The 12,800-nt window shown below is 47.8% G+C and overlaps 2 protein-coding genes across 3 annotated transcripts in view; one reads left to right on the forward strand and one right to left on the reverse strand.

The window, feature by feature from the left end:
* The first annotated feature begins 1,194 nt into the window (after window positions 1-1,194).
* Window positions 1,195-6,685, forward strand: ANKRD39 (ankyrin repeat domain 39). The gene is made up of 5 exons (XM_063932005.1): window positions 1,195-1,404; window positions 3,161-3,264; window positions 4,634-4,837; window positions 5,733-5,888; window positions 6,291-6,685. The coding sequence occupies exons 1-4, from the start codon at window positions 1,272-1,274 to the stop codon at window positions 5,868-5,870; spliced, it is 579 nt and encodes a 192-aa protein (XP_063788075.1). The 5' UTR covers window positions 1,195-1,271; the 3' UTR covers window positions 5,871-5,888; window positions 6,291-6,685.
* Window positions 6,145-12,800, reverse strand: part of CNNM3 (cyclin and CBS domain divalent metal cation transport mediator 3) — a 44,987-nt gene continuing 38,331 nt past the window's right edge. For both annotated transcript variants that reach the window (XM_063932003.1, XM_063932004.1), the window contains one exon: window positions 6,145-6,642. In XM_063932003.1, coding sequence (XP_063788073.1) covers window positions 6,581-6,642 — 62 coding nt within the window. In that variant the 3' untranslated portion in view covers window positions 6,145-6,580. The remainder of the gene's footprint in view (window positions 6,643-12,800) is intronic.

Genomic DNA, 12,800 nt, shown 5'->3' on the forward strand with positions numbered 1-12,800 from the left:
AAAGAAATACATATTCACAGCGCTGCAATCAGATCACACATAAGACACTTGTATACAAAAAACACAGGACTTTCCACTCAAGGGTGAGATGGCTTTCTAAATTTTGTTGATAGTCTAAATATATAACCAGTTGGGTCTGTACCATAATCTTTGGGACTGACATTTAATCACTGACTGTCCCGTTTGTGGGCCGCAGTGTCCCGCAGGCAGGGGGAGAGGCCATGGGGTCGAAATGTTACAGTACATTACATTCCCAGGACTATACTTTATTAACTACAGTGCATAATCTGTTGGTTTATATTGCATGCACTATCAGATAGATAGAATTATTTTTTTTAAAGGGGCCCAGACCATGGTTGGTAGTATCCTCTATAATGGCTGGCCAAGCCTCTGCCCACACTCTTCAGCATGGGCCCTTACCACTGCTTTACTCCAGTTGGCCCTGCATGCGCCAGTCCGACACAGATTTTATCTTATAGAAGATTGATTATATTTTACTTATCATGCAGCAGCAACAGAAACTCAGCTCAGAGCTGACAAACGTATGTTACCTTCCCTGGTCATGCCTGAAATGTGCAATTTTAGTGGGCAGCGACACTTTAAGAAATAACTACTGTAAGTAGGAAACAGTAATTACATTTTTTTCTGTCAAAATCAGACCATGTTAACATTACATGCTGTTTTATTTTTTTTATTTTTTTGCATCAAATCAACTTTTTATATTTTGAAACCTAATGTTGTCACTTTCTGATTTGCTGAATATGTAAATAAAGGTCGGCCAATTCCTTATAAATCTGTTATTACCCAAAATATCTTGAATATTGTAAGTTAAGTCAAAGAACCAGGGGATAACAATGAGCCAAACCTGCTATGGGTATTACATACAGTCACTGCTGAGAAATGAGATCCCATTCCCTGTCCTCGCTCCCAGTGCTGGGACATGTGGCTGCTGCATAGCAGAGTACACAGCGCCATCTACAGGTTACATGACGTTACTGTCACTTGGAGTGCCACAATGTCATACTTTCAGCCCCTATATTAGCAGTAATGCGGTAGTATCTATGCAGCCTAATTACGGTTATAGGATATTCCCAGCCAGAGCTGTGCGACTCCGCCATCTGCTGGTGGATGGTGGTAGCTCTTACTCCTTAGCGCGGCAGCCTCCCCTGATTGGCTGACGTTTATTTACCTGTGATTGGTTGCCGGCACATGCCGAGCTGAGGGTACCATGGCGGCTCTGTAGGTGGCAACCGCTTGAGTTGTTATCCGCAATGGCCGCGGATCGGGACGGCGGCTGCTCCTCTCATCACATAGGGGGGCTGGGGAACCTGGGGTGTGACACGTGCTGTGCGGGAGCAGCCCCGGGGCTGCGGGAGACGGTGTCAGAGATGGACTTCCAGAGAGGTGCGTGTGTTGTACTGCAGGCTGCGTCTGCGCTCACAGCATCCTCAACCTGAGATGGGGCCTGTGGCTAGGTCTTGCTGTCACATACATAGGCGTGCGAAGAACAGTTTATTAGGGGGTGCACCGTCGGAGGGGTGTGTTTAGCACCACCTACTGGGCGTGTCTAGCACCGCCTATTGGCACTCAAAGCAATATAAACATATGCCCGCAGCGGTGCTCCTTACTCAATACCCCCCAGCGGTGCCAGATACATATGCCCCCAGTGGTGCCAGATATACTTATGCCCCCAGCGGTGCCAGATACATATATGCCCCCATTTGTGCTCAACCTCCTGCTGCCAGTGCCGCCGATTCCCGTCTCGGGGAGGCGAGCGCACCGCGCGTCTCTTCTGCGCCTCACTTCACAGAGTCCCTGTCTCCGGCAGCTATTTGAAATATAGCGCCGGCTTGTGAGCCAATCAAAGCTTACGGGCCGGCAACCAATCAAGAGCCGGTCCGTGAGCTCTGATTGGCTGACAGCCAGAGACATTTTAAATGACTGCCGGAGACGGGAAGCAATAAGAGGCAGGAGAGACATGCGTGTGCGCTCTCCTACCTAAAGCATCAAGAGATGGGAATCGGCGGCATATGTAGCAGGCGTGTGTGCGAGGGGCGTGCCGGACATTAGGGGGTGCCTGTGCATGCAGGTACAATCTAGAACCGGCGATAGCGACACAGCAGATCGCTATGGATTGCTTAGAAATTAAGCACGGATCTCTCCGTGTGTACCACCCTTTAGAGGATCATTTACCAAGCCTTGGATAGAGATAAAGTACCAGCCAATCAGCATCTAACTGCCATGTCACAGGCTGGGTTTGAAAAATGGAAGTTAGGAGCTGATTGATGGTACTTTATTTCCATCCAAGGCTTAGTAAATAGACCTATAAGCTGCCTAATGGAGAGGTTTGGGGCTTCCATCATTTTGAAGAGAAAAAAAACCCCCACCAGTGTGACCTGACATTAGCTCAGGCCTTAAAATCCATCCCACACTTACAGGTCTGAAGGCTTTACTACAAACTATGGAATGATTTACTAACCTGCTACCCAGGGGCTGATGCATACACCAGAGGCTGAGGAGGAGACTGGGCTCTGTCCAGCAGGTGGCATGTGAGGGCCCACTGTGGCTGGGCATGTGCAGCACCCTTCCAAGGACAAAGGGGCAGATGTATTAACATGGAGACAGCATAAGGAAGTGATAAACCAGTGATAAGTGCAAGGTGATAACGCACCAGCCAATCCGCTCCTAACTGTCAATTTACATATTGGAGCTGATTGGCTGGTGCGTTTATCACCTTGCACTTATCACAGGTTTATCACTTCCTTATGCCTTCTCCAGGTTAATACATCTGCCCCAATATGACAAACTGTCTCTGGGGGGGAAAAAATAGATCAGGAGCGGCTTCTGGGTATTCAACCCCCCAATTGCACCTCATACCCATTTAGAAATGATGAGCAGCATTGAATTTGCTGGTTGCGTAGGCATTCGGAAATATTCTCACAGGTGATCTTAATTCAGCTGGAAAACACAAATGTTGCAAGTGGAAATTATGCAATTTATGTTGCACAGATGACCCATCTCCCCAATGATACAGGGATACTCTCTGCTATGTCTTATAGTTTATTTACTAATTGTCTATGATGTATTAACACCTAGTCTGTGTGGTCTGAGATTTTGGGCAAAGGTTATATAACTATTTTTTATTATATGATTAATACAGGTATCTGGTCAGCTGCTCTGTACGGAGACCTAGGCCAGGTCCAGCGCTTTATTGAGAAAGGCACAGACCCCAACCTGGCTGATAACTTTGGGTACACTGCACTGGTGAGAGCTGCGCTTAATGGGGGTCATTTCCACCTAATCGTTTTCGCACAGCAGTCGATCAGTTCGGAACTGCGCATACAAGACATCCGACGGCTGTCGTAGCCCAGCTGACAGGCAGAGGCGTTAGCTGGGCGGGAGGGGGAGGCACGGCGGCGTGTGGGCGCGGTCCGGCCACGCTTGCGGGGGGACGCAAGCCCCAGCGGCTGCGTGGCATCACATGCAGCCACTGTGACCCAGGGCAGCGACGACTAACTTCCTGCCAGACGCAGGAGCTGCACTGGTCGGGAGTTACTCTACAAGTACAAAAGCATCGCCGATGTGCGATGCTTTTGTACCTGTGCGGCGGGGAGGGGGCGGGGGCTGGACTGACATGTGGGGTAGACTAGCCCTGTGCTGGGCGTCCCCCCGCATGTCAGGGAAGATGATCGTAGCCACAGCTACGATCAGGTCGGAATGACCCCCAATGTCGTGACATAAATTTACATTTAGAATCTGATATAAATGACACTAATAGTACACTTTAGTGCCTTGCCTAACTAGTTGGGGATTTATACCCCCCCCCAATCAGTCCAACAACCCGAGGAGGAGACTGGGATCCAAACCATACCGGGTGTTGAGGCAGCAGAGCTTGGGGGGTGTACCTGCATGCATCGCACTTATCAGGGGCCAGCCTGTTGTTATATCTGGGATAGTGATGGTCTGTCCCAAGTGAACACACATGCTGCTTTTGTTGTTTTGTACCAAATTAGGACAATAATGTGCATTGTTCCCCCTCCCTCTTTCACCTCTTTGCTGTCCTTATGTGTATGAGGCCATCACTCAGCCTGGAAGCAGGATCTTCCCATTATTGTGTAATGTGGTCATCCTGCCTGGGTGTGGTATGTTAGATAGAATAGACTTAGGTCGACCACTATTGGTCGACATGGTTTCTAGGTCAACATGTACTAGGTTGACAGGAGTTTAAAATTGTTGTTGTCGTTTTCTTCGTAGAGTGACGGGGAACCACAAATCGTGCACCATGTCGCTTTGCTCGCCATGCTTTGGGCAAGGTTACCATTCCCAATTGTAGTCCACGTGGATCATAAAGTATGAACAAGTTAAAAAAATTAAGAAAAAAAGTGAAAAACTCATGTCAGCCTTTTGTCATGTCGACCTAGTGTCCCTGTCGACCTAGAAACCATGTCGACCTACTTATTGTCAACCAATAGTGGTTGACTTAGACACTATCGACCTAAGTCTTGTCGACCTAGAGACCGGATCCCATCCTGCCTGATGCACCTTGGTAACATTATTGGTTGGATTTCAGTGGGAGGGCACCATGAGTACTGTTATATGGGCGTCATTGTTCTTCTTTCTCTTTCTTATCCAGCACTATAGTAGTCGACATGGACATTTGCCAGTCTGCAGCTTTCTTCTAAGCAGTGGGGCTGACTGCAACGCTCAGACACATGGGGGTAGTACTGCCCTGCATCGGGCAGCATACTGCGGCCACATGAAAGTGGTAGAGCTGCTACTGAAGAGCGGAGCTGACCCGGCCAAGACAGACTCGGATGGGAGGACTGTGCTCCACAAGGTAAATGGTCAGAATTCAAAAATGTTCTTCACAATTTTCATATTCAAAAAATGTTCTTCCCAATTCTCATATTCTTTATTGTATTTTTGCAAATGACTCATTCAGTCTACTGAGGGCAGCAATTACTTAGGCCTCTTGCAATTTGCCTGCAGGAGTTCTGGACCCCTAGTAAATGCATCTTGCATGATAACTCCTATCTAAGAAAACTGCAAATATAGGTCCCTGCCGTGTCTACTATACCATGTAATTCATTCAATGAGCATAGTGCCATCCATAGATCAATCCTCTATACTCCTATTTTATATTGGGAAAATGAGGAAGGGGAGGTCTGTCCTAGAACCTTAGCCCCTAATGGTGCGTAGAGCTTCTTTCTGCCCTCCTAGCTCTGGTGCAGGATGAAAGGCTTCACGAGTGTCATCCCTCTATCACAATAGCGGAGACAGGTCGCTGCTGGGTGAACTACAAGGTGCAGGGGCAGCAGGTCTGGATGACTGCTCGGATCACAGGTGAAGGAATAACATTATGAAGGGAAACATCATAAATATAATGTAACTTAATTTGCCAAAGTATAAACGCCTTCCTTGTCTTTGTATGCTTCTGCTTACAGCACATTAATACCTATCAGGCACTAGCTTTTGTTATGTAACCTGCTGGTTGCTGTTGGTTTGTACTGTTGATCTTTTGTTAGCAAGTACCATCAGACTCCTGTAGGAACATGCAGTTTGCCATCTACCTCTGGTTGTCTTTCTGAGGGAATAAGTGAGGATATGTTCACCAATATGTCAGTGTGTGTGGTGCGTTGTCCCCTCTCTGGCCCAAGTCCTAGAAACTGTTATTTTGTCATAGTTTGTGGGAATTGCAGGGTTATTGCTGATGCCTTCTCTGTGCTCAATAGGCGGCAGAAGGTGGCCATCCGGAGCTGTGCCGTCTTCTGCTAATACATTGCAAAGCATTCTGGGATTTACAAGACTGCAGAGGCCAAACAGCCGCAGACCTGGCTCCATTCCGTATGACTGATGTTTTCTCTCCTTAAACTTTCCTAGAGCTACAAGTGAGTACCTCTACATGCTGTGTTTATACCCCCCACTGTCTGCAGCTCACACGCGTCTTACCAGTTTCCATGTAGTCTTTGTATAACTGAACAAAGACCATGAGCTCTCAGCCCGGGAACGCAGGTCATGGGATCATTTCAGTTTGTCAGGAACTTCCACCATATAGCAGGACTTGTTTGGGTGGTGGGAAGGGTGGGGTGTTGGCAGAGACTGTTGTGAGGAAACCCTGTTACAGTCACCACACAATACAGAATATGAGGATTAAGTGTTTTCATTGTCATTGATGTTTCCAATTTCCACACCCCCAGCCCCTGATTAGCTTAATACAAAATAAACATATAACATATTTAGTCTATAGCTTCTATTACTTATTTATAACTCTAAACCTTCACAATTTTCAGTCTTCCCCCCCTGCAGAACACTGTGTGTTCGCGTAGAAATGCATCTGTGGACGGACCCTCCAGGTAGCCTCAGGAAATGTCTACAGAGCGCAGCCATGGAGGACGGGAAGTCCCTGTGTCCGGACAGGGAACTCCACTATAGCTACTGGATGCTTTCTTGAAATAGTACTGTCCTTTGAAAAGAAATGGCACAATGACATGGCAGCAGTATGTGACCGGGCCCATAGCCCCTGGTCGTAAGGAGTCTCTGGTCGGGGATGACCCCAGGCTTCTTGGTGAGGTAACAGTGGTTAGGGTGATGCGCCCTCGGCTTCCTGCTGCATTTCATCACTACGTCCTTCCTTCCTCGATTCTGTAAGGTCAGATATGCAGGTATTAAACTGTTTATCAAGGGAGACTCCACTTTTTTTGTTTGAACTCATGTCATCCAATAGATAATCTGCAAACATTACCTTTTCTGCACCTTTATGGCTGACAAACAAGATTTACAAATCAACAATTTCACTAAAGATTTATGGGTTAATTTTTTCAGACAATAGCAACTGTTACCCTGTGTCCCCCCCACAACTGCAAATATCTTTTGTAGTGAATAGGTGCTTGCCATCATAGCACCAGCTCACAAGTAGATAGGTTAGAGACTTGTATATTTATTTTATGATAGAAGGTAGCAAAAAATAATGTGCAAATCAGTCCGGTACGGAGCATGTATCAAGTGTGAAGTAGCTTTATAAATAAACCCTGGAGATGTAACAAGTGCACACTTGACTGCTGCTACTGTAACACAGGAATTCAAGTTAAACATGCTGGAAGCATTCAGTTATTGGGGAATAACCCACATACGAATCCCTGCAGTCTGAATTGCGCAGGTCATGGAGCTGCAAGGTAAAGGTGTCCCTCGAGTTGTGTGGGAATAGAACAATTGAGTCTGAAAAATCGGAATGCAGGTGTGGAAACCCACTGATGCAGGGTAAACTGCGGAATCAATTTATTTTTTTCCTGTGCCCGACCCAATTTTGTGGGGTATTTTTTAAGTGGACTTCTCCATGAGCTGCGACGTTTAGTCCAACTGCAGGGACTCACACACGTGGTATTCCCCGCTAATTGAGTACCACCATCACAGCAATTAGCACAAACTAAATGCCCCCGTTACTCTCCATTAACGTTACACAACCCATGAAGTCAAATCACTGTTCACTTGTATATATTCTTCTTCAAGCATTCATTAAGAAAATGGCTGAACACAGATTTTGTTTTCTGTGTCGATCACAATAGTAGATCATGCCATAAGATGTCTGTGAGAGGCTTAAGCTAGGTTCACACTATACAAGTATTGGGCCCATTTGCCAATAATTAGGACATCAGCCTGATTTACATAGTAACACAGTAACAGTGTTTCGCCAATAATTCGGGAAAATCTTGCACACACACCCGAACAATCGATTTTCCAATCAATCGGCCCAGACCAAAAATATCTGCCACAATCTCCCGCTATTGAGCAGTGTGTGTGCGCATTCTCAATAATCTGCCCATATTTCCTGTTTTCCTCTCACTACATCCTCCTCCTTGTGGGCAGACATATGCAAATGCAGTGTGACGTGGCAGAAAATTGGTAACTGAAAAAAAAAAAAATCTTTAAGTGTGTAGCTCAGATATTGGTGCCTATAATTTCCTGAAACATTGTCTGAGCGTCAGGCCGACCAAAAAAAAAATCTGACAATGTGTACCTAGCTCTAGTGTTTGATTTGCAGCAATTGATACGTATTTATCTATGTGGCATACAAACGTGGTTGGAGCAAGAGTGACACATGGGGAAGGCGGCAGTGTGTCCGTCCGTCCGTCAGTCACACCGATACTCTGTTGTGATGGAGTGAGCAGTGTGGCAGTGCTATATACATACCCACAGTGTAAGAGGTAGGGACTTGCTGCAGTATGGAGAGCGTGTACGTGTGTAATAGAGGGTGATGTATATTTAGCGGCATTCATGGAAAGACACAGAGGCAGGATGCTGGTGATGTACTGTGTGGTACAGTATATGATTCATCTGCTACGTGGGAGCACATAATACAGTGATTAGTGTCTACGCCTCTGGTAAAGTCACAATAAGACTAGTCATAGTATTGATACAGAACATTCACAGTTTAGGGGAGCTAGTGTTATCCCAGTCCTGTTCTTCTGAGCTGAAATGTTGGTGGTCAGGATGCCGACACTCACTATACAGACTGCAGCATCTTGCGGTTTAGTATTCGCCCCTGCACTCTCAACCTAACCCTCCCGATGGGTGCCTAAATCTAACCGCCAGCATTGTGATCTCATTCAGGATGCCAGCACTGGCATTCTAATCAGGGTCGGGATTTCGACAGCCAGGATCCAGACCGGATGCCCCTCCCTCATCTCTGACATTAAGAAGGAAAAGTTACTCTGCGTCACAGCAGTTAAATCTGCCACTTTCTCTGACGTCCTAGTGGATGCTGGGAACTCCGAAAGGACCATGGGGAATAGCGGCTCCGCAGGAGACTGGGCACAAAAGTAAAAGCTTTAGGACTAGCTGGTGTGCACTGGCTCCTCCCCCTATGACCCTCCTCCAAGCCTCAGTTAGATTTTTGTGCCCGAACGAGAAGGGTGCAATCTAGGTGGCTCTCCTGAGCTGCTAAGAGTAAAAGTTTAAATTAGGTTTTTTTATTTTCAGTGAGTCCTGCTGGCAACAGGCTCACTGCATCGAGGGACTAAGGGGAGAAGAAGCGAACTCACCTGCGTGCAGAGTAGATTGGGCTTCTTAGGCTACTGGACATTAGCTCCAGAGGGACGATCACAGGCCCAGCCATGGATGGGTCCCAGAGCCGCGCCGCCGTCCCCCTTACAGAGCCAGAAGAGCAGAAGAGGTCCGGAAAATCGGCGGCAGAAGACGTCCTGTCTTCAATAAGGTAGCGCACAGCACCGCAGCTGTGCGCCATTGCTCTCAGCACACTTCACACTCCGGTCACTGAGGGTGCAGGGCGCTTGGGGGGGGCACCCTGAGACGCAATAAAAATACCTTAGATGGCAAAAAATACATCACATATAGCTCCTGGGCTATATGGATGCATTTAACCCCTGCCAGTTTTTCCTTAAAAAAGCGGGAGAAAGGCCGCCGAGAAGGGGGCAGAGCCTATCTCCTCAGCACACTGGCGCCATTTTCCCTCACAGCTCCGTTGGAGGGAAGCTCCCTGACTCTCCCCTGCAGTCCTGCACTACAGAAACAGGGTAAAACAAGAGAGGGGGGGGCACTAATTTGGCAGATAAATCAATACAGCAGCTATATAAGGGAAAAACACTTATATAAGGTTATCCCTGTATGTATGTATGTATGTATGTATGTATGTATGTATGTATGTATATATGTATAAATGTATATATATATATATATATATATATATATATAGCGCTCTGGTGTGTGCTGGCAAACTCTCCCTCTGTCTCCCCAAAGGGCTAGTGGGGTCCTGTCCTCTATCAGAGCATTCCCTGTGTGTGTGCTGTGTGTCGGTACGTTGTGTCGACATGTATGAGGAGGAAAATGGTATGGAGGCGGAGCAATTGCCTGTAATAGTGATGTCACCCCCTAGGGAGTCGACACCTGACTGGATGGTCTTATGGAAGGAATTACGTGATAGCGTCAGCACTTTACAAAAGACTGTTGACGACATGAGACAGCCGGCAAATCAGTTATTACCTGTACAGGCGTCTCAAACACCGTCGGGGGCTCTAAAGCGCCCGTTACCTCAGATGGTCGACACAGACACGGACACTGACTCCAGTGTCGACGGTGAGGAAACAAACATATTTTCCAGTAGGGCCACACGTTACATGATCACGGCAATGAAGGAGGTTTTGAACATTTCTGATACTACAAGTACCACAAAAAAGGGTATTATGTGGGGTGTGAAAAAACTACCCGTAGTTTTTCCTGAATCAGATGAATTAAATGAGGTGTGTGATGAAGCGTGGGTTTCCCCTGATAAAAAACTGCTAATTTCTAAAAAATTATTGGCATTATACCCTTTCCCGCCAGAGGTTAGGGCGCGTTGGGAAACACCCCCTAGGGTAGATAAGGCGCTCACACGCTTATCAAAACAAGTGGCGTTACCGTCTCCTGATACGGCCGCCCTCAAGGAACCAGCTGATAGGAAACTGGAAAATATCCTTAAAAGTATATACACACATACTGGTATTATACTGCGACCAGCAATCACCTCAGCCTGGATGTGCAGTGCTGGGGTGGCTTGGTCGGATTCCCTGACTGAAAATATTGATACCCTGGACAGGGACAGTATATTATTGACTATAGAGCATTTAAAGGATGCATTTCTATATATGCGAGATGCACAGAGGGATATTTGCACTCTGGCATCAAGAGTAAGTGCGCTGTCCATTTCTGCCAGAAGAGGGTTATGGACGCGACAGTGGTCAGGTGATGCGGATTCCAAACGGCATATGGAAGTATTGCCGTATAAAGGGGAGGAGTTATTTGGGGTCGGTCTATCGGACCTGGTGGCCACGGCAACGGCTGGGAAATCCACCTTTTTACCCCAGGTCACCTCTCAGCAGAAAAAGACACAGTCTTTTCAGGCTGAGTCCTTTCGTCCCCATAAGGGCAAGCGGGCAAAAGGCCACTCATATCTGCCCCGGGGCAGAGGAAGGGGAAAAAGACTGCAGCAGGCAGCCTCTTCCCAGGAACAGAAGCCCTCCCCCGCTTCTGCCAAGTCCTCAGCATGACGCTGGGGCCTTACAAGCGGACTCAGGCACGGTGGGGGCCCGTCTCAAGAATTTCAGCGCGCAGTGGGCTCACTCGCAAGTGGACCCCTGGATCCTGCAGGTAGTATCTCAGGGGTACAAATTGGAATTCGAGACGTCTCCCCCTCGCCGGTTCCTGAAGTCTGCTTTACCAACGTCTCCCTCCGACAGGGAGGCGGTATTGGAAGCCATTCACAAGCTGTATTCCCAGCAGGTGATAATCAAGGTACCCCTCCTACAACAGGGAAAGGGGTATTATTCCACGCTGTTTGTGGTACCGAAGCCAGACGGCTCGGTGAGACCTATTTTAAATCTGAAATCCTTGAACACTTACATACAAAGGTTCAAATTCAAGATGGAGTCACTCAGAGCAGTGATAGCGAACCTGGAAGAAGGGGACTATATGGTGTCTCTGGACATCAAGGATGCTTACCTCCATGTCCCAATTTGCCCTTCTCACCAAGGGTACCTCAGGTTTGTGGTACAGAACTGTCATTATCAGTTTCAGACGCTGCCGTTTGGATTGTCCACGGCACCCCGGGTCTTTACCAAGGTAATGGCCGAAATGATGATTCTTCTTCGAAGAAAAGGCGTCTTAATTATCCCTTACTTGGACGATCTCCTGATAAGGGCAAGGTCCAGGGAACAGTTAGAGGTCGGAGTAGCACTATCTCAAGTAGTGCTACGACAGCACGGGTGGATTCTAAATATTCCAAAATCGCAGCTGATTCCGACGACACGTCTGCTGTTCCTAGGGATGATTCTGGACACAGTCCAGAAAAAGGTGTTTCTCCCGGAGGAGAAAGCCAGGGAGTTATCCGAGCTAGTCAGGAACCTCCTAAAACCAGGCCAAGTGTCAGTGCATCAATGCACAAGGGTCCTGGGAAAAATGGTGGCTTCTTACGAAGCGATTCCATTCGGCAGATTCCACGCAAGAACTTTTCAGTGGGATCTGCTGGACAAATGGTCCGGATCGCATCTTCAGATGCATCAGCGGATAACCCTGTCTCCAAGGACAAGGGTGTCTCTCCTGTGGTGGTTGCAGAGTGCTCATCTTCTAGAGGGCCGCAGATTCGGCATTCAGGACTGGGTCCTGGTGACCACGGATGCCAGCCTGAGAGGCTGGGGAGCAGTCACACAGGGAAGAAATTTCCAGGGCTTGTGGTCAAGCATGGAAACGTCATTTCACATAAATATCCTGGAACTAAGGGCCATTTACAATGCCCTAAGTCAAGCAAGGCCCCTGCTTCAGGGTCAGCCGGTGTTGATCCAGTCGGACAACATCACGGCAGTCGCCCACGTAAACAGACAGGGCGGCACAAGAAGCAGGAGGGCAATGACGGAAGTTGCAAGGATTCTTCGCTGGGCGGAAAATCATGTAATAGCACTGTCAGCAGTGTTCATTCCGGGAGTGGACAACTGGGAAGCAGACTTCCTCAGCAGACACGACCTCCACCCGGGGGAGTGGGGACTTCACCCAGAAGTCTTCCACATGATTGTGAACCGTTGGGAAAAACCAAAAGGTGGACATGATGGCGTCCCGCCTCAACAAAAAAACTAGACCGATATTGCGCCAGGTCAAGGGACCCTCAGGCAATAGCTGTGGACGCTCTGGTAACACCGTGGGTGTACCAGTCAGTGTATGTGTTCCCTCCTCTGCCTCTCATACCCAAGGTACTGAGAATCATAAGAAGGAGAGGAGTAAGATCTATACTCGTGGCTCCGGATTGGCCAAGAAGGACT

The sequence above is a fragment of the Pseudophryne corroboree genome, chromosome 6 (assembly GCF_028390025.1).
Source record: "Pseudophryne corroboree isolate aPseCor3 chromosome 6, aPseCor3.hap2, whole genome shotgun sequence".
Lineage (NCBI taxonomy): Eukaryota > Metazoa > Chordata > Amphibia > Anura > Myobatrachidae > Pseudophryne > Pseudophryne corroboree.